Genomic DNA, 22,606 nt, shown 5'->3' with positions numbered 1-22,606 from the left:
GTAATACTGAGCAGTAAATATTATACTTTCATGCTAGTATTGGGTCCATCATGTTTTAATTTATAAATAAAGCTTCTGCACAAGGTAAGAGAAACCATATATATATATTTCCAAATCACACTATGCCTTCTTAAGCGCTGTTTCTAGTTTTAAAAGATTAAAGTGAACTTGTATTAAAATTTGTGGAAGAGAAAAGCTAGAGTAACAACCAGCATTTCAATTGGATAACCTTAAGATTTTTATGCACTGCAACTCATGGCACAAAACCTCTTAAGGGCTAGTTCTCACAACCTGCAGATGCAGACAGCTGAAGAGTTTATGAGCTGTACCACTTATAGACTTCAGGTAGGATCTTGCCCATTACTGAGTAATACTCCATTCATTCATTCATTCATTCATTCATTCATTTATTTATTTATTTATTTATTTATTTATTTATAGGGTGGAAGATTTCACCATGTGGTTCCAGCTCCCCCAATCTGCAGTGGTGCAGCACAAGGAATCCTTACCTTGTACAGAGAACTCAAACTAGGATCTCAAAACTGTAAAACTCTCAATTCTGTAAGAACTGTATTTTTGTTTCATCCCTGATTCTGCAAAATGTTGCCCAGCTAACTAAGTGCTTCTCACAGTTCTTGCCTATAATGCCTCCCTTTTTAAAGAGAGAGGAGACGCCTACAGTCTGAAGCTTGCTTTTATTCTGTAGAGGCCAAAGGCACATAACTGTTCTGCTTCCCTAGATCTACTGATGTGCTTACCAGCTTTAGCACTGCTTTGGTTAAAACGCTGCCATCGCTTTTTGGGCGCTACGTGGCATACATCTCTAGGCTCATCACCCAAGGAGCCTTCTCTATTCAGTCCTGAATCCAACTCCCCATTTTCAAAGGAGTTGCAGCTCTCTCTCTTTTTATCATATTCTGACTTCATTCTTATACGAACTAAACTGTCATCAGAGGAACTTGCAGAGTCTTCGTCAGGGGAGTGTCCCATCAACTCCCAAGACACTTTCCTTGCAACATCTTCCTTTGCATTGTCTAGAGCACTAGCAACTGAGCCTTGGGCAGCTCTATCCTGGCGGGGCACACTCTCAGCTGAATTAGACAACCGCTTTAGTGTTTTGCTCTTTGATGCTGCATTAGCTACTAGTTTAGATAGCTGCTTAGATTTTGGACAGCTGCGCCTTGCGGTGCAGTTTGTACCAGAAACAGAAGCGTTTGTGAGTTCCCTTTTGTTAGCACCGGGATCGATCAACTTGGTTGCGATACCATGTGAAAAAGAGGACTGACCTTCTTTGGGTTTCTGACACTCTGGTTCTCGAACACTATCTTGGCTTTTTTCTAATTTATGAGTGGTTCCCATTGTAGGCAAAGATGTCAAATCACTTGGAGTGTTACTTCCAGAACTATCATCGCTGTGAGAACTCCTATAAGAGACTATGTTCTGAGTAGTCATGATCTGCTTCTCTTTCGTCTTACTATCATGCATATCTTTCAACAACATTAATAAGGTGCTGAATTTATAATCGGGCTCAATAGGCAAATGGTTCTGCCCAGAGACAGATGAAAAGAGTAAGGGCACTGTGGTCTTAGGCGGCCCACAGTCTTTCGCTTCAACATTCATGGACCTATACGACAGCTCCTTCAGTTCTGAAAGCACGTGTTTCACAACTGCCGTTTCTATTTCAGTAGAATCACCGGGTTTCTCATTGGTGCTGTTCAGCAGTTTGGGGCCATCAGCCTTCCCACTTTTGTTAGGCATATCTAACTGGGACCCGGGAGAACCTTTGGTAGCAGAAAAGCAGCAGTCGGGGCTACATTCATCTTCCTTAAGAGAGGAGTCTGTCCCAGCAGCAGCTTCTTTATGCTTGCATTTTATACTTCTGAACTGAGGCTGTTTTGCATCCATTTGACTTACAAACCCCTTACTTTGGAGTGTAGTGTGCTTATCTACATTGATAAGATTGTCATTCCTGTAAACTGAAGCCACCTCAGCTGCAAGGGATGGCTCACGGAATTCCTCACCTCCTGTTTCAACATTGATATTCCTGTCTAGAGAACCTTCTGGAGGTTTGCGGCTTCGATTGCTGCTTTTTGAGACAGGTGCAGAATGTTTAATATCTCTTTGCCCGGAACACACTTCTTTTCCACTTTTATTTACAGAGTCACTATTCTTCAAGACACTATAAGCTGCTGCTGCTGCTAAACTTTGGTCAAGGGAGTCTAGATCACAGGTACCGTTATCCGATGAATCAGAGTCTATTTGTTTCCTCTCTGCTCCAGCATCAGTTCTGGAATAGTGCTGCTGTAGCTTTGAACTGCAGATGAAGCCTGCTGGAATTCTCTTTTTCTTCACGTCCGCTTTGGATGTTTCCTGATGGCAGCTGCTATTAGAGATATCAAACCCTGGTTTCTTATATTTGTTTTCGAATTGTCTTTCTCCAAAAGAAGAGAGCAAGTAGTTTTCCATGCTGCCTTTGGATCCCATTAGGCTCTTTGCTATTCTGCAAAGTTCATGAGAAGCCTGCTTCTCTGGCATATCTGCAGCAACCATATTTTTAGCTTTGCTTACTGGCCCTTTCCCCCCACTTTCTCTCTTGGATGCCTCCAGTTTGGTGCTACTTTTTCTTACTCTAGTTCTCCTCCGGGTGTCAGAGCTCTTCTTGTTTCGGGATTTGGTGAACACTTTCCCCTTATCATGGGTCAAATGTCTGGAGTCCAATGTTAGTGATTTCAAACATCCATTCAGTTGTCTGCTCTGTTCATTTAAGGAGTCCTTTGTACAAGATCCCATTAAATGCACATCCTTCTCACTGTCCGGTTTGCTGGAAGTCGGGATGTATTTTTGAGCACTGTTCTGCTTTAGATAATCATTTGTAAGGCCAACACTGATCTCCCATTTTGCCAGAAACCTCTTAGGAACCTGGAAAGTATAGGAAGGGACAAAAACAAGTTACAAAAAAATTATAATACACAAAAAGATGAAATTACACACAGATATGAACATTATCTTCTTTCACAAAATGTAACTGCAGCACATAACTAATTAAAGTATGCAGATCAAAGCTAGATTCGTGGAGTACATGAATGTGACTTGTCATTTTTTATTTTGTCAAAATGGCCTAGAACATCATCTCTTGTCACTATGGACCCAGTTCCTCAGACTCCCTTCCTGTGAAAGTTAGATCAGGCACAGAGATCTGCTATATATAATCCCCTGTCACCTGAAGGTACAAGCGCCTAAATGATGTTCTGCTACTTCAATTGTTTTATAGCATCCCCTATTGCCTGCTTACATTTCTTTTGCCAAAATTTGTGCTCCTTTTTGTTTTCCTCATTGGACAAGACTTTCATTTGCTAAGCAGGCAATAAGGGATGCTATAAAACAATCGAACAGCACATTGCTTAAACATACATACTAACAATAGAATATTATTTAAATACATTAGTAGCAGAACATCATTTAGGCGCTTGTACCTTCAGGTGACGGGATTCAAAGGTATGCTAAAGAAGGATAAAGAGATTGCAGAGAAGCTGAATAAATTATTTGCATCTGTTTCCTTGGTGGATTATATATAGCAGATCTCGGTGCCTGATCTAACTTTCATAGGAAGGGAGTCTGAGGAACTGAGTCAGTTGTGACAAGAGACGATGTTCTAGGCCTTGCTGATAAAATAAAAAATGACAAAAGAAACCTTTTTGGCTCTAATAGCTCTTTGCCTCTGCCCATTAACCACTCTGGTATCCTCCTGGCCCTGGTGGCACCTTTCCTGACCTGGAGAGATCTGGCTCTCTTGATTATGCCTTTCAACTTCCTTTTCCTTTTCCCCAATCCCTTCATTTCAGGAAAGTTTCATCTTTTGAAGTCAAATGTGACTGTGCTGGATTTTCTTGGCAACTGTCCATTTACAAATGTATGTAATTAGATAACACTATGGTCACTGCTCCCAGTAGGTAGTATAACATTTACATCTCACACCAGGTCTTGCATGCCACTTAAGTCCAGGAAGAGTCTGCTCCTTTGGGGATTTCTAGCTCGTCGGACTCTATGTTTTCTTTCACACACAGTGGCATTGCCTCCAATATGCCCTTCTTGGTCCTTCTTATAGAGTTTGTACCCAGAGGTAACTGTGCTCTATTGGTTCTCTCCATTATAGCAGGCTTCCATTATGTCCACTATATCAATGCTCTCATCTAAGGCCAAGCACTCCAGCTCACTCATCTTCACACACACACACACACACACACACGCCTTCCAAAGGAGTCTAAAGTGGCAAACAACAAGGAATAAAACACTCCACATTTTAAAAACAATTCAAATACATATGCACAGTGGGAAATATATCAACTCAAAAGGCTTTTTACTCCATCTCCATAGATCTCTGACACCTGCTTGCCTCTCAGTTGCTATCATGTGCCCCTGCACTCTCAGTGACACATTCTACCCTCTCCCCAATTTAAATTATAATAATAATCCCCCCCCTTCCTCTCAGGGCCACGATTTGTTCTGAACAGGAGTCTGCAGCTGCTTTCAGCTTCCCCCACACAATCAATTTAAAAGCTGCTCTGTCACCTTTTTTTATTTTAAGCGCCAACAGTCTGGTTCCATTCTGGCTCTCCGAGAGCTTAACAAGTTCCAAAACTGGAATATAGCTGAATCCTTCTGATCCTAGTCTCAAGAAAATGGTTGCCTGGATGTTTTATGCCAGAATCTCAGTTTTGGAAATATTAACACAGAGCTGGCCCCAGAAGGAATTCAAGCTGTAGACTAAGATTTTGAAATACAGCAGGTTTCCCTTCCTGCCCATATTACTCCACATTTGCCCTTCAGATACAATGTTTTCTCTATTAATAACATTGAAACGTGTTTTCAAAAGTTCTCTTTATATACCTGTATCTAACATAAAGGCCCAATTTACACAATTATATTTCCAGTCTATTCTCAGGTAGCTATATGGACAAGTCAACGCAAAAGACATTCCTTTATCAGCAGCCTCCAAGTCTCAAATCATATCAGTCATTTTTAAAGCAGCTTCAAAGTATAAGAAACGCAATCCCAAAAAATGGAGCAACTTTGTAAGCTGATGGAGTTCAATGAGAGAGTTGAGCATGAGTTTAAATTTTTCCAACTGTGATCCATGGTCTTTAAGAAGTACTTCACTTCCACTAGATCATACACCTAGGTTTTGCACTCAGATGAGAACACTCAAGAACAAACCAAATGAGAACATGAGATTTACCTTGTGCTTGTAACCTTTCTCTTTTTGCTTCCCTCTTCTCCGAAGGACAGGCAGTTCTTCAAACTGATGTCTTCCTTCAAAGACTACAATAGCTTTCCCCACAACCCAAGCTCTTTCAGATGGGTCTCCCAAGGCTTCCACATAGTATTCTCGATGTGGTCTGCGATTGGACACTATTAAGACAAAATTGGCAAGATTAGCATTTTGTGTCAAGGTGTAGGGATGCCCCCCAAATATTTTCCAAAACATATCTAACAAATGGGACCTGGAATAAATGATGCAACATGGGGGGGGGCGGAGTTGCACCCTTGTTTTGTATTTCACTCAGGATTCCCCAGAGCACACTGGTTCCTGCCCTCTTGTTTGTCATATGCATTAATTTGGCTCTATTTCTATTGGCACTCACCACCTGAGTTCACCATTAGAGGGTGATAGTCAAGTCCCTTTTGGACTTATTTTCTGGGTTCCAGGGTGCCGTACGGAAGGAGCAGATCCACATATTGTATGCACCAAATTTTGGTTTCAGGAAGCCATAACGATCGCTATGCCTAGGTCGATGGCTGCAGGAACAGAAAAGATGCTGGCTAAGCATCCTTGAATAAAGGGAGCATTCTTCCTACGACAAAAGCTTTGTGATAAATACGGCAATGGAACCTATGAAGATGGGTTAACCTCTCTCTGATAGCAACACCAAAGGTGCCCCTAGATGACCGAATTCTGGTTACTGGCTATTCTAATTAAAAGCAAGGAGGAGGGCAAAATGTATTCCTGTAATCTATTCAAGCTTGAGCTTGAAGAACACAGCACTTTTGTTGAGTTAAGAAAGACGTATCTTATTACTTCAATACACTAATAACTCTAGGTACCTTTTGATGTGAAATGTGGTTTTTTTTGTTCAGGTTTTACAGTTATGTCTCTGTATGATTAGACTGGGAAGCAGCTGTTCAATGGAAAATACCCCAATTATAAACCATGGGGTGGAAGAGGGAGAGGAGTGTAGGATAAGAAGTGGGCATTTTAATGAGAGTGAAGTTTCCCCCTGTTATCTGGTAATTGTCTGCATATGTGCCTTTATTCTATATGTGTGTCACATTAGAAGATAATTCTTTTTTCAACCAACATTTTATTTCCTTTTCAAAGACTGAAGTCTTTCTTTTGGACAATTAGCTTAAGAAAGCAGGGCAGAACCAAGTACTTTCAAGGTTCTTCTTCCTGGCTTGGCAGAAATGACTTCTAGTTTTGATAAAGAAAGCTGAGAGATTCAGGGTTGCAATTAAGGAAGAGTAATGAAGAAGTCTGAGAATTTTGGTGTAAGTCATGATTTAATGGACTGATTTTTAATGGGTAAACTTATTTAAGGGGGTTACCAGAGAAAACCAGAGTGTGGCTAGGGATTTGAAATGGGAGGTGATTAAAATTAGGAAAACGGAGAAGTAAGACTGGGGTGGTGCTCTTCTCTTTTTCTCTCTGAGTTTCCTTACAGCTTTTAGTTTGTATTGTTTTTTCTCCCTCCCCCAACAGCACATTCCCTAAAATGCACGCTGGCTTGGTGGTGTTGGGAGATATAGAACAGGTCTGTGAATTTTGCATTTCTTGGGGGCAAGCTTGTATGTTTGCTGAGATTTGTACTTCCATTTTTTGCTCAGGAATCTTCCATCTGGAACCAACAGACCTCACCACACCAAGTCTGGTAGATATGGAGTTTTTGGTAAAATCATTTATGCACTCATTATTCCTCCCAAGTTCTCAAGTCTTTTAGAATATCCCTACATCTCACTTAGGTAAAGATAAAGGTACCCCTGCCCATACGGGCCAGTCTTGACAGACTCTAGGGTTGTGCACTCATCTCACTCTATAGGCCGGGAGCCAGCGCTGTCCGCAGACACTTCCGGGTCACGTGGCCAGTTTGACAAGCTGCATCTGGCAAGCCAGCGCAGCATACGGAACGCCATTTACCTTCCAGCTGGTAAGCGGTCCCTATTTATCTACTTGCACCCGGGGGTGCTTTCGAACTGCTAGTTTGGCAGGCGCTGGGACCGAACGACGGGAGCGCACCCCGTCGTGGGGATTCGAACCACCGACCATGCGATTGGCAAGTCCTAGGCGCTGAGGTTTTACCCACAGCGCCACCCGCGTCCCCATCTCACTTACTCCACATCTCACTTACTCTCTTTCAAATCTTGAGTAATTTTCATATATTGCTTAAGAAGACCTTTATAATATAGTGAAACATTCTTACTGCATTTGCTTTTAAGTTAGCTGGACTTAAAGGAAGGGTGTTAGAAGGATAACTGGTATTTCACCTATAATAACTAATGTACTATATAAGCAGTCAGTGCAAGTTGTTTCCTATTCCCATATAGTGCATGTAGTTGTCCCATTATAATCATTTCATCTGTAGTGTAATTATTTTTTTATATAATTTACCGTTCATTTTGTATTATGCTTTCACTGTCTTAAATAAATATACACAATTTTTCATGATGTGTCGGTTATTTTTTACTATTTCTTTTGGTGTGGCTCTTGCTTTCGGTCCTATCCACATGCTCACTGAAGCAAACGAATAGAGATTTAATTTAAAACCCATTTTTCAGAGAGAATTATATTAAATCAGTCTTTTCTTTGAAATCCTGGAGGAAACTCCAAAGTTCCAAATTTTGCTAAAGGTTGTTGGCCCTCTGCATTCACTGCTCCCTGTGTTTTACTTTTTGAATGAGTCAGGGGTTAAAAGGAGTTGAAAAGCTGTCGTCATTGGATAGATAAGCAACTGTTTCCCCAAAGAGAAACATCTTATGAATGAGTAAACAGCACAAATTTTAATTTATTTTTCTTCCCTACTTCAGCACACATATTTCAGATACTGTTGGGGCGCTATTTGGACACTATGAGGACAAGAGTCTGGGAGAGGAGGTCAATGTGTCTTTGGGGACCATTCTCTCAACCGCTGCCTATTCTACTTCAAATTTTCAATTTTAGAAGAACAGTTTTACTCTTCAAATTGGTTCCTGGGTGAAGTTCTCAGGGATGCAAGCACAGTGTTTTTTTTTGGGGGGGGGGGGAATATGGGGTTCTGAAGGACAGTGGATTTAATTCAAAATACCAGAGACTTTGCAATGGTGGCACACACGTTTTAAATTTCAATAAGAGGCAATAATTTACCTGTTGTGAAGAAATGAACATAAATTTCCGCCCTTGATCCCAGCAATTCCTAACACCTCCACTTGCTCACTCCTTGCACTTGGTCCACCCTCCCTACTCCTGTCTTCTTGGTTGATTTCTAACATTTTCACATTTTTCTCTCACCACTGAATAATTCACTTCATGACATACTCCTTCAGCAAACCCACCCACTGAACTATATTCTTTCCATCAAAGCCTTCCTCTTGCACCGCCTAAACTCCAGAACTTTCAGAACTCCCTTCTTTACAATCTCCCAGTATTGAATACTTGAACAGTATTATGCACGTCTACTTAAAAATAAGCCCTTTGAGTTTAACTGGACTTACTCCGAGGAAAGTGGGCACAGGATGAGACCAAGTGCAATTCTATATACCTTTACCTAGCAGTAAGTCCATGGGCTTGCTTCTAAGTGGAGAGCCATAGGCTTCCACTACCTACCTGTAATCCTAAACAAACCACTAAGCAAACAAGTTCCACTGATTTCCATGAAACATTCTAATTATCCTAGGTTAGGGCTGGGCCTTATTATCATCATTAGCATTCATGTAATGCCATCAATGCACATGGTTATGTATGCAATTAAAATAAGAAACGAAGGGCTTGCAATCTAAAACAGTGATGCCTGTTACTACCTTTTCACTTTTTCATGGCAGGGTGACCAAGCCAAATATATATATATAGAAAGAGAGAGAGTGTGTACAGGACTCCAGAACTTTTGACAGAGGAAGCTGCAGCAGGTGCAGCTTGCCTGACAAGCTATACAAACATTAAAGATACACAGCCCATCCCCCTCAACATCATCATCTTCACCCAGGCAGCTTATTTGACAGCCACCCTGGTCAATACACACTTATGGAGGCTAATCTGCAAAGTGAGCTGTGTATGGATAATACAAATCACTAAAACTCTGATCATGTAATGCAAATAACTATTACCTTTCATTTTTGAATGCGTGTCTAGCACAGGATCATGGGAAATTTTACAGGGCCACCATGGACGTCTGTTGAACTTTGCCCATACTAGATCTCCAGTTTCATACTTCACCGGAGCAGGTTTCTTCTTATTTCGACCCTATGGAGAAAAAACAGTAAACTGCAATGATATATAATTCACTCTAGTGGAAGCTGCTTGAGCCACCAGGACTGTAAACTGCAGTTGGCTTGAATCAGTTGATTAATTGCAAGAGGGTAAGAGTGGAAGGGCACACTTGTTTTTTTGTTTTGTTTTGAGGTATTGCTGAAATAAGGATTGAGAAAGAAAATATCACAAATCTTCTCTTATTCTACCAAGGCTCTTGTGTACTGAACTGTAAACAGGAACGTTATAATGTGAAGATTTATAAACAAGTTATTTTACACTTCCTTTGGAAATGCAACAAAGGCAACAATATTGAGATTACAGTAGCTTGTATCTAAACAAAAAAAGTTAAATCAACTGGTTAAAAGACAGATCAACTTAACATTCTTCCAATCAGTTAACAGATCTACAACCTGCACCTTGTGCAGGCCCAGCAGCCAACCCTGACTCTTTTCCTCATCAAACCAAACATTTGACAAGGGCAAACGTATATCACTAATAAATAAGCTGCTTTTAGAACTCTAAATGTGGATGAGTTGAACACAATACAATGGTGCCTCGCAAGACGAAAAGAATCTGTTCCGCGATTCTCTTCGTCTGGCGGTTTTTTCGTCTTGCAAAGCAAGCCCATTGACGGCTTAGCGGCTTTTAGCGGCTTAGCGGATAAGCGGCTTAGAAAAAGGGGGGGGGGACCGCAGGAACTCACAAGACATTTTCGTCTTGCGAAGCAAGCCCATAGGAAATTCGTTTTGTGAAGCACCTCCAAAACGGAAAACTCTTTCGTCTAGGAAGTTTTCCGTCTTGCGAGGCATTCGTCTTGCGGGGCACCACTGTAGTCACCTCTCCTAATGGAAAAACAGAATCGCTGCCCTTTCCTGTCAAGGAAACAGCTAAAGCTCTAAACTGGTACTAGGCAAAAAAGGGTGGGGAGGAGAAGGGAGGAAATGAGATGTTATTGCTAAAATTGAGGATTTGGATACCCTTGCTGTTAGGAGGAACATTTTCAGTTCTAATGTTTCTCAGTGATTGCAAAATGTGATCAAAGAATCAAGCTCCAGCCTTGCTTTTCAGGTGGAACACATGGGGCTAACTTCTCCTTCCACTCTCTGAAAGGCCACCTCCATCTCAAAGGCTGGTGGACCTTCTGGAGCAGCATTTTGTGAAGGGATCCTTCCAAACAGAAATATCAACACCCCAAAATGTGTGTTCCTCTTTGCATTCTAGCCATGATTCTACATGTAAAATTATGGAAGGAGGAAATTTATAATTTTAAAACTAAGTGCTACACAAGTTATTAAGTGTTAGAAGCCAATATTGAAAATTAGTTCCTCAGACTAAATAAAGCTTTATTAAAACAGCATCAACTTTTCTAGGTTAGACACAGAGATAGTTGCAAACTATATATCCAGACACACCCACTTTCTTTGATGGATTAAAAATCTCCCCATATCAACACTAAATTGATTCATTTCAGCTCGCTCCAAAATCAAAGACAGAATGAATGGGTGAGCCTTTATTGCATCTTGCAGTCCCCAGAAGAACAGTGCAAAGATGTAGGTATGAGAAAGCAATAGAAAATGGGAAACTGAATTTGTAATCATATTAAAAACAATGCTTGTTGTGATGTACGGATTGCCAAGCCATGATTTGCAATCAACCAGGAATGCAGAATTGGAAACCATGGTTTGAAAACAATGGTGGTGCGGCATGATGCCTGCATCAAGAAACCATAATTACAGACTACATTTGTGCTTCTTAAATGTCCAATTAAAAATGCTGGATGCTGATTTTAACTAAATTTTAATAAGTGAGGATGAACAGCTGAAAAGCAGAAGGAAGAGGCAGTGATTTGATGGAGATGCGGAAGGTACTGTAGGGTGCTTAATTCTTAACCTGTTTCTCTAGCATACAGGAAAACCACATACCTGGAAACCCAAGGTGGGGGAAAAATAAACTGGGGAAAGTAGGTTCAGAAGAAAAGCATCTCCTTCTCCCCTTCCAAATTGTGTGTCGTCCGTCCCCCCATAGCAAGGTGGTAGAACACATATTTAGAACAATTGCTTTGCATACTAAATGTCCCCCGTTCAATCCATGGCCTTTCCAGGTAGGCCTTAGAAGGACAACTATGGACCTCTGATGCTGACACTGAACTAGGTGGACCTATAGGGTATAAAGCTGCTTCCTACGTTGCTTTCAACTCTTTAGTAGAAACCCAAGTCCTCAGATAAAGATCTGTGACAGAAATTTAGCTCTCGTGTAATTTATCATCAGTTCTGAAGTGAAGTTCAACATTAAATTATTGGAGCCAGAGCACAATTGTACTAGTCATCTACTTCAATTTTCCACTACATAGAATACAGAGAAAGAGGAAGTGCCAAGGGCACATATCTGCAGTTAGGAAGACTTCGTGCTCGCAAAGTTAATTAAGAATTAAAATGTTATTCAAAATGAAAGATACGCCTTGTTTTTTAAACAGACCAATGTTTTTAAAATTGTTATAAAACCATAATCTAAGTCCCCCAAATGTTGACCTTTTCTAGTCCAACAAGCAATATTTAACTTTTTTATTTAAAAAAACAACAACCATGATGCATTATGATTCACAGTTTTAGACTAATACAACATTAGGAAAGACACTACACATAGGAGAACACTCTTATGCTTGAGTTATGCTGGATGAGGGGCTATGTGGAACTCTGTGGAAGGAGAGACACTGGTGCCATAACAGATATGGCAGCACAGCACCATGGAATTGCGGCTGTTCCACTGGCACAGAAATGGCAGAAGGACGAAGCACTTCCCCACAGACCACTACCACATCCTCAGTGACAACGTAGCTTTACAACAGCCCCAGACCACATGCAAGAAATTTCCTCCCATTTACAGCAGTGGGAGGGAAACAAATGAAAAAATAGCCGCCGCCCCACCTCAGTGAGCACCTCTCTCACATAGGCTATGGTGTAGTCTCAACGCCCAAATGCAGCTTACCACCACAAATATATAAACCACATACAGGGAGGTCATAACTCGAGATGACAAGTCATGCAGCGGGGGGCTTTTATTTCTCTTGTCTCTGGCGACACAGGGCTCACAAGAAGGGACTCCAGCAATACAAAAGAGGAAGAAGCGGTGCTCTGCACACAAAGGGAGCTCTTTGCACAAACAACTTGTGTCCCCAGAACCCTGCCAGGAACTGGAGCACAGTGTGGACATTTGTTTTCCTTGAACCCTCACAGGAACCTTGCAGCAACTCCCTTACAGCACTCTTAACAGTTGGGGGTGCCAGAACAAAACACCCCACACAAACAAGTAAGGGGACAGGGCAAGCGTGCTACAAAATACATCCATTTTTCACTGTCTCCCACATCTCACCACCTCATCACCACATACTATCCAAACTGTATTACTCTAACGCTATGCTTCAGCAAAGCGAATTATTGTGCTGGAGGAGACTCTTGAGAGTCCCATGAACTGCAAGAAGATCAAACCTATCTTAAGGAAATCAGCCCTGAGTGCTCACTGGAAGGACAGATCCTGAAGCTGAGGCTCCAATACTTTGGCCACCTCATGAGAAGAGAAGACTCCCTGGAAAAGACCTTGATGTTGGGAAAAATTGAGGGCACAAGGAGAAGGGGACGACAGAGGATGAAATGGTTGGACAGTGTTCTCGAAGCTGCTGAAGCATTGTTGTTGTTTAGTCGTTTAATGGTGTCCGACTCTTCGTGACTCCATGGACCAGAGATGCCAGGCACTCCTGTCTTCCACTACCTCCTGCAGTTTGGTCAAACTCATGTCAATAGCTTCGAGAACACTGTCCAACCATCTTGCCCTCTGTCATCCCCTTCTCCTTGTGCCTTCAATCTTTCCCAACATCAGGGTCTTTTCCAGGGAGTCTTCTCTTCTCATGAGGTGGCCAAAGTATTGGAGCCTCAGCTTCAGGATCTGTCCTTCCAGTGAGCACTCAGGGCTCATTTCCTTAAGAATGGATAGGTTTGATCTTCTTGCAGTCCATGGGACTCTCAAGAAAAGTTAAAAGTTAAGAAAAATAAAAAAATGAAATATTTTTTTAAAAAGAATTTAAACCCCCACCGGTTACTGCGTCTTATTGAGAGACCTCTTTCTTTGGAACACACATTCACTTCCTACATTTCAAAACCCAATACATAAACACAGATGCCATTCTAATTTTCAGTTCTCCTTGTAAGGTAGCTTATAGAGATGATCACACTAAGTGAAGAAATTGCTAAACAAATTATATTAAATTCACCAGCGCTCAGTCATGGCAGAGACATATCAAGCTCAGCCAAAGCTCCCTTTTGAAACAGTCATACTATTAATAGTCTTAATTATTGCACATATCCAATAACTATCTTTTTCATAAAGCCACTTTAAAGTGGTTTTCAGCTCCACCGGTCTCATTGGAAGCAGCAGAATAAATCACATGCTTGCACAAATTAACACTAGGGTTCTGTCTCCAGCGAATATCATTTCTGTAGCTTTTCTCCATCTCATTAACAACTGTGATGCTCCTTGCTCATTAAGAAAGTGATGGGAAGATTACAGGCGCTTTCTAGTTCCCTAGCAATCCAAAGAATGGCTTTAAATGGCCTTAGCACCTCCCCACCCCCTTCTGTGAGAGTTTTGCTTTGGTGTTTTTGGCTGAGGAGGAGATTAGTTCCACTGTAGTTGAAACAGAACTGTAGCTATGATTCAGGTGTTCTCCAGGTCTCTCAATAACAACAACATTTGCACAGTGCCTTAATTGTTAAAGTGCTTAATCCACATTATCTCATCAATCTTCACTACTACCTTATAAAAATAGTTAAGCCCAGTCCTATTTCCCCCTGCATATTTCAGGCGGAGGGGCTGAACCATGGCTGTGCTAGGTCAAGAGGACTGCATCCTGCCCTTCAAAACAAATTTTGGTATTACAGAACCAAGAAGCGATAGTGAATACAACACTACCACTTGAGTTACTCAGCAGGGAAGTTCTCCTAGGCACAAACAGCCCTGACTTGTGATTTTAAAATAAAAAAATTAAAGGGGGTGGGCAAATGCCAAGAGCTCTCTGTGAGCTACTGAAAATGTCTGGGGCAGGGGTATATATGGCCTGCAGGTTTGCCAGCCCTGCTTCAGAGGGCATGCAACTCTGTTCTGTTCACACCTAGTAGTGTGTTTGTGAAATACTGTACAGTCGTACCCTCGTTGTCGAACTCAATCCATTCCGTGAATCCATTTGACTCCCGTAACAGTTTGAAAACCAAAGCGCGGCTTCCGATTGGCTGCAGGAGCTTCCTGCACTCATTTGGAAGCCGCAGAAGTCACCTCAGACGTTCGGCTTCCAAAAAACATTTGCAAACTCACTTCTGGGTTTGCGGCATTTGGGAGCCAAAACGTCCGAGTACTGAGGTGTTCGACCACCAAGGTATGACTGTAGTTGTATTTAATTAATGTTGTGGCCATATAAAATAAATTAAAAGTATTTATTTTAGCTCATTATGGCTCTGAACCATAAGGATGTTTCACAGGCAATGGTGAGATACCAAGTGCTCAGGGTATGGAGACAGCAGAAGGGAAAAACCAGAGTGCAAACCACACATTGCAAACAGGGCACTCAGTTTAGGCAGAAAGGCCGACTGTGTAAACTGGAATGTTTCACATGGGATGTTCCAGAAAAAGGGCTGCTTGCATTTCACAAGTCCACTTATTAATTTAGCTCCCCCAGAACTAACATGCCTGTTTCCTTACAGCAAATGGAAGTCAATATGGAAAATGCTGATGGGGTGAAGGCAGGAAGAAAGTGGGAAACGGAGGACACAACAAAAGGGTGGGGAAATAGGCAAAGTCAATAAAACCCATAGCAAAGGTAAAGGAATAAGCCTGGGAGATGAAGGATGGGAATAAGATTTATTGACTGCAACCTTCACACATATGCTTGGGTGTAAGGTCCATTCGACACAGTGAGACTTGTTTTTAGGTCACCTACCGGTAGGGAATAGTTTCCAGCTCAAGTGATGAACTGTATTCCCTTGTCAGCAACATTATGGAAGTCATGTGCCAACACAAGGCGATACCAAACTGAAAGTGGGTGGAGCCAATGCCACACACACATCTCTGTGTCTGCATTTCCTTGCCATGTGCGCTGAAGGGGCTCCCTTTTCTCAGCACACAGTGAAAAATCCAAGGGAATGCAGGAAGAATGTTCCTTTCCTGCATCACCACCTGAGCCCTGCCACATCCAGAAACTCTTCTCCCCCCCCCCCCCCCGCTTTTCAGCTGGTTCATGCAGAAACCACTGATAAGCAGAAGATACAGTATATAAAATATTACAAGGTATAATACAGCATATGAAACATCAATAACCATAAAATATGGTCCCGTTTACTCAAATACCCACACAAATTCCACATCAATTAACAGAGCCCTATCTTCCCAATCACCCCACACCTGCACACATTTAACCAAACTCTCACACACACAAAAAATGCTAACACAATCTTCAACACTTACCTATTCCAACAAGTCCTCGGGAAAATATACAAAAAACCCCACACACACAACAATACTGGCAGCCTGATACTGTACCAATACCAAATTTAGTCCAGGACTCCATCAGAGTTAGCATCTACACAGCTCTCCCCCTAGTCAAAAATTTCCAGCTCCCATCCAAGAGGATGTCAGACTCTAACCCCTCCCACCCACTCTAACCCCTCCCACTATGGGACAATATTATGCATCATTCTACTAAAATACAAAAGCACAGTTGTAAGAGGGATGAGGCCCTGACTCTCACAGCACTCTAAAGCCATGGTGGTTCTTTGCTGCCTTTACAGGCAGATGTGATTTCATTAACAGCCCTGTGGGGAAAGTACTGGAATTATGTGTACAATCCAACTCTTTCAATTACAGAACATTCTCAGAAGCAAAACGAAAGATAAGATTTTGATCATTTTGTAATGAATCTATGTAATATTGTATGTTCGGGTGGAGGGTGGGTTGTAATGGCAAAAGTATGAACAAGTGATTTAATTTACTGTTAAATCTTAACAGCATTCGTGTAATTAGAGGATTTCACCTAGCCTACTTAACGCAGAACGAAATGCAGTTTGCTATACTGCATATAAAGCTATCTGCTATACCTGCACAGCATTCAATATCCCTCTTTATAAAGGGTAGAGACAATGAACAACACACCTTCTGTTGTCCCACATTCCCAAAAATACATACCCTAATTGCAGCAAAATGGTTTCTCCTTACAAAATCATTTGGTGTTGAACACAGTAAAAACATTAGAATACTCACACATACCAATGTGTAAAATATCCTCCCATTTCTTTACCATGAAGAAAACAAGACCCACACCTATGACAGAATTCCTTTCTTTCATTTGTAAGCAACAGGATTCTAGAGCATCCTTTGCCAACCTGTTGCCCCACAGGTGTTTTGGACTACAAGTCCCATTGGGCCCACTCAGAAGGGCTGTGCTGATGGTCCAAAACAGGCATAGGCAAACTCGGCCCTCCAGATGTTTTGAGACTACAGTTCCCATCATCCCTGACCACTGGTCCTGTTAGCTAGGGATGATGTGAGTTGTAGTCCCAAAACATCTGGAGGGCCAAGTTTACCTATGCCTGGTCCACAACATCTGGAAGGTAGCAGGGCCCTGGAGTGCTGCTGGTGGTCATAGACAGTGCTCTGGAACAGATGGAATAAGTAGTCTAACATTGTATAAAGCAACTTCCTATGTTCCTATGAATAGTAACACACGAACAAGATACAGAAATATCCCCATCAAACTCAGTTCAGTCTTTGGCAGGACTAGAAGGCTAATATCTTATTACAGCTCATTAGCTGGATATAAAGATAAAGCAAAATGATATAAAACAGATTTTTTAAAAGTAAGAAAATAATTTGCATAAAGCTATAAATAAAAATCTGTATGATAGCTGCGTAGTAAGGACACTAATGAATTATAAATTATTATGATTTTCTATATTAGGAATTAGAAGATCTGACAAATCTGGAAGAATTTTCATGGTGAGAATTGTGTTATGTTGTTATCTGGCAGTAGTTTGTCCCCACAAATAACCCAGTCACCATGTTCTCTACCAACTAAAGCCTTGACATCAACCTCAAGGGTAGCCCAACACAGCAATTGCAGCAATCCAACCCTGAAATTATCCAGGGGATTTGGCACGGTTCAATGTTTTTCAAAAAAGAGATGTTGTTTCGAAACCTTTTTTTTAAAAAAAAATTATTTGAACCATGTTGTTTTGAAATTTGGAAGTTAAGGAATTTAACAAAACTTGAGACTTTTTTATAAAGTTAAAGATCATTTATCCAAAATTTATCCTTTGTTATTGAATAATAATTATGAATCGGAACAGGTTAACAACTGTATGAGTAAACAGGCACAAGATGTAATATCTAAAACATTACTCTATGAATACTATTGGATTCCCTATTACTGTTGTTAAATTATACATCTCAGTAAACAGAGAACACAGAAAATTAACTTCTTCCATGATAGTCACAGCAACAGGATATGAACAAAATAGATTTCTAGAAGCACCGTCTCCATTTACATTGTATTGATAAAGAAATTACTGCTTCCCTGAAGTTCAGTATGGTGTTAATGTTTTAAGTAAATAACCTCCTCCTATCCTTTGTTATATAGCATATCATTGTTTCATTTAAAAACATCTCAAAAGAAGGTTGTGTTAATTTATAAAGACTGTTCAGGCTATTATGATTGCTGTTAAATCTCTTTTTAAACTTTCCCCGTAATGTTGTACGGTACCTTCCTCATAGCGTCCCCCCCCCCCCGCTCCAGACAAAGAGGCCATGCTTATTGTAAGTAAATGCAACAAAATGTAATAAGATATTTGGTTAGATAAAAATTAAAAAAATAATTTCCAAAACATTCTCATCATAGAAGTTAGGAAACGGGGCTGTTTCTCCCCAGTATCAATCAATGTGTACTATTAATTATTTAAAATATTTATCTGTTTGGTTAACGAATAAGTTTATTCAGCATCTGGTACAGTGGTGCCTCGCAAGACAAAAAGAATCCGTTCCGCGAGTCTCTTCATCTAGCGGTTTTTTCATCTTGCGAAGCAAGCCCATTGACGGCTTAGCGGATTAGCGCTATTAGCGGTTTAGCGGCTTTTATCGGCTTATCGGCTTAGAAAAAGGGGGGGGGAAAGGAAAAAAACCCGCAGGAACTCGCAAGCCATTTTCGTCTTGCGAAGCAAGCCCATAGGAAATTCGTTTTGCGAAGCACCTCCAAAACGGAAAACTCTTTCGTCTAGTGAGTTTTCCGTCTTGCGAGGCATTCGTCTTGCGGGGCACCACTGTATCTTTATTTTTATGGCACTTTCTATGACTCCTATATTTTCAATGCAGCAAAGTTCTCCTATTTATTTTCAAATGACATTTTACTGTTTTCCAAACATGAAAAACAACTAGTCCCTGAATACTTACCTCCTTACTTTCCACAACAATATCCAATTGACAAGTGATATCAGGATGACAGTTTCCAAGATGTAGAGCTTTGTGTTAGCCCATCATTAATTCTATCCAGAACACAAGAGAAACCAGGAAATGCAAAACCTGTTTGTATGACAAGCATGGCTTTAAGGTGATTTTATTACATGGAGTGTATAGTATATGCTCCAGTACCTAAATAGCAGTACATAATGTAGTTTTAATAATTTTCAGTTTTGTGTCTCAGATATGGAACCCTTATTTCTCAAATAAGCTGAAATTCTCAACTCACACAACTACTAATATTTACAGATTCAAGCTAGCTGACAATATTCCTTATCAAAGTATATATTAAACAGAGTAGCCCGATCTTATAGCTATGGCACAATCTGGTCTTCTCTCACTGCAACTGAAGCCTTAACCAATGCTATCAAAATGGAATAAAAGGCATCCAGCTATGACCAGGTTACTAATGCACTAGGCCACTACTTTCCTCTATAACGAGGCCTTTGGCCTTACACTATCTTTGGCCTTTAAAAAGTGGGTGAGAAGTTTTTGTTGTATTTCTCTTTCCTCTTGGTGTTAATGTATCTATGTGTGATTTACTGTCAGTTTGTTGGGTTGTAAGACACTTTGGGTTGTCCTGGGCCAGATGAAGCAACTGACAAATTTAATAAACAAAAAAGAAATAATAATAATCCCTATGGGTGGTAGTCAACTACGATGTCCCATCAGTACAAGGATTTCCTTGTATACTACAGGGGTTTTCCCCTTTCCTCTCCAAATCTGCTCTGTGTAACACATACAATGACTCTTACACCTTTACTCAATAGGCTACATTCCAGTCAAGCAAGAATTGTGGAATTCTACACATCCACAACCACCTCTCCATCCAACCGAGCGAGCAAATTACAGTATCTAGAACATATTCCAGTAAGGCAATTGTGGGGCAGGGCCAGTGACAGGTGGGGCCTCAAGGGTGGGGCATGGCCTGGGAAGGGTCTCAAAGGCCAGACAGAGATCAGGAAGACTGTATTGAGTCCCTGGTCCTGAGGTTCCTCACTCCTGGTTTTGCAAGATGTTTCCTTTCTCTTCCTAATTGTACTATGAAATCCATCACATTTCTGAACAGTGAGGCACACGGACACTCAAGAGCCAATTTAAAGGATGCAGCAACTCACTGATAATATCTCCCTTTACACAACTGCAAGATAAGAGCATTGTGAAGAAACTTAAAACACTAATGAATACTGTGTGGTAGTGTTAGTAATAACTAATCTATTGGAAAAGGAGCCTCCTCTGAATAACCTATGAAAGCTAGCATAGGCATGATGCGATACTTCACTACTGCTTGTTTACTTCTTATAATTACCACTTACGAAAGTTCTGTCATAAGGCAAGTTTTTTTTTTAAAAAAAACATGGTCATCCTTAGAAGTGTTTATCCCGATTGAGTATGATGTACCCTATTGCTTCTTAACAAGCAAGGGATCTTCCCATGCAGACACCAGCACCACCTCCAAGAGCCAAGCTTATTTCTCCCTGAAAAGAAATATCCCTAAAAGGAAAGTAATTGGCCTCTAGCAAGGACTGCATCTGTCAAGTACATCCCAGGACTTGTTCACAAATTATGCTACAGTTCATGGTTATATGTGACATAGAAGTTTAATGTAAAACTCACTCATCTGCAGCAGCAGGGATTCCCCCCCCCCCAAATTAATGGCTTTAACAACACCATTTTTAAAATCCTAATCAGCAACTAGCCATTGTTTGGTCAGGGCACTGAAACTGCCCTGGCTGATGTCATTTGTCGGGAGAGAGATTGGGAGAATGCAATCCTGCTCATTCTTTTTGACCTTCTGGTGACTTTTGATACCATTGACCATAGCATCCTTCTGAAATAGCTCAAGGAAGTGGTCGTTGGGGCACTATACGTCTTGTCACCCATGCAATTTAACATCTATATGAAGCCACTAGGACCAGTCATCAGCTGTTTGGGAGTGATGTGGCACCAATATATGAATGACACCCAGCGCTCTCTCTTCCTCTCCTTCTCCTATCTGTATCAGGAGAGCTGACTGAGGCATCAAGACAGGTATTTGGAGGCAGTGATGAGCTGCATGTGGGTCAACAAAGCGAAACTAAACTGTGAAACAAAGTGCTATGTATTCTCGAGTCCAGGAGGTGGAAAGCCACCTTTTCTGATGGGTTTGCACTTCCTTAGAAGGAACAGGTTTGTAGCTTGGGTGTACTCCTGGATCCAGCACTGTCACTTGACATGCTGAAAACCCATCTCTTTATCCTGGCCTTTGACACCTGAGGAATATCTTTTCAGGACTCATCCTACTCTTCTGACCATAGTTCATGTTACAACCTTCCCTGGGACCTTCTGGTAAAGGGAGGGTAATAAATTTTGTAATAATGATATAGTTTGGGTGTAGTGACAGAGGCCCCCAGAGCCACAACTGCAATTTTCTCCATACATCTTCTATAGCTTCTAAGTTGGCAACTTGAGTGTGGGGTCAAGGCTGGGATCAGAGAATATTCCATAGGGGGATGGATTTGGCTCTGGGAGTATTTGTTGCTGATCTGGGATTCTAAAGGGTATGAACTAAGATTATCCACTGACTGAATTTCAGTCAGTTAAAATTCTGTAGCTGTTTACATCTGAGTGTAAGCAAAACCTCGAGATAGATACCATTTGAGCTTTCAAAGGAAATGTGAGGCAACTAATGTTAGCAGAAGCTACTATTCATTGTTAGAAAGAAACAAAGAAACAAATATAGTATTTTCTATGAACAGTAACACATTGGAACCTCCAGAAAATAAAGATAAACTCTCTGATCTACTGATCATCGTTTGTCTACATAAATTAAAATTGCCTCCCACCAATAAATCAGCTGCTATCCTAGATGCAGCTAGACGGCCTAAGCCCATTGAAATAAATGGAATTAAGGCTGCAATGCTAAAATCAATTACCAGGAAGTAAATCCCACTGAACTTAAATGATATTTCTGAGGAAACATGCCTGGGACTGTACTACAAAATGTCCTTCTGCATGTGGCAGACTATTTTGGTTAAAGCTTTTGGGTTAAATTAGGACCATTAATTCTGCTACAAATGAACACTACTGAGAAGACTGCCAGTTTCACTGGGGGGGGGGAATAAGGTAATATATAGCACCCTTGATAGAGATTAGCAAATCTCTAAAAAGTAAAATGGGCTTACCAGAACTTCCATATGTCACTACAGACTAAATGCTGCAGTATATATCTTACATGTGCATGTTGCCTATGCATGTGGCTGAGGGATCTCAGAGAAAGAAAAGTTAAAATTAAATCTCTTGCTTCATGCACAAAACTTAAATTTATGATTTTGGGTTTTAAACATTTAAAAGTACAAGCAGTGTTCACGCAAGCCAATGAGGCTTCTGAATGCACCTGAGTGGCTGATTTGACTGGAAGGAGATCTAAGGGAGCAATTTAATGCATCAACCTGTACTGCAACACTCTAATTATATACTTTGTATAATTATATACACACTCAATATTTTTCATAATTTTATAAAATGATACATGGTGCACCGCTTATTTGACCCCCCCCCCAATTTCATATGTCAAAAGTGCTG

At 40.9% G+C, this 22,606-nt stretch overlaps 1 protein-coding gene across 17 annotated transcripts in view; it reads right to left on the bottom strand.

The window, feature by feature from the left end:
- NSD1 (nuclear receptor binding SET domain protein 1) overlaps nt 1-22,606 on the bottom strand; it is a 62,223-nt gene that overhangs the window by 32,360 nt on the left and 7,257 nt on the right. For 12 of the 17 annotated variants that reach the window (XM_081850177.1, XM_081850182.1, XM_081850181.1 and 9 more), the window contains 3 exons: nt 9,352-9,487; nt 5,237-5,409; nt 759-2,919 (listed from right to left, as the gene is read on the bottom strand). In XM_081850177.1, coding sequence (XP_081706303.1) covers nt 759-2,919; nt 5,237-5,409; nt 9,352-9,487 — 2,470 coding nt within the window. The remainder of the gene's footprint in view (nt 1-758; nt 2,920-5,236; nt 5,410-9,351; nt 9,488-22,606) is intronic. The other 5 variants (XM_081850168.1, XM_081850169.1, XM_081850170.1 and 2 more) reach the window with 2 other exon arrangements.

This window comes from Podarcis erhardii, assembly GCF_964252035.2.
Source record: "Podarcis erhardii genome assembly, chromosome: 2".
NCBI classification, from domain to species: Eukaryota; Metazoa; Chordata; class Lepidosauria; order Squamata; family Lacertidae; genus Podarcis; species Podarcis erhardii.
The sequence above is the reverse complement of the archived record's forward strand: the minus strand, read 5'-3'. Positions and strand labels throughout refer to the sequence as shown.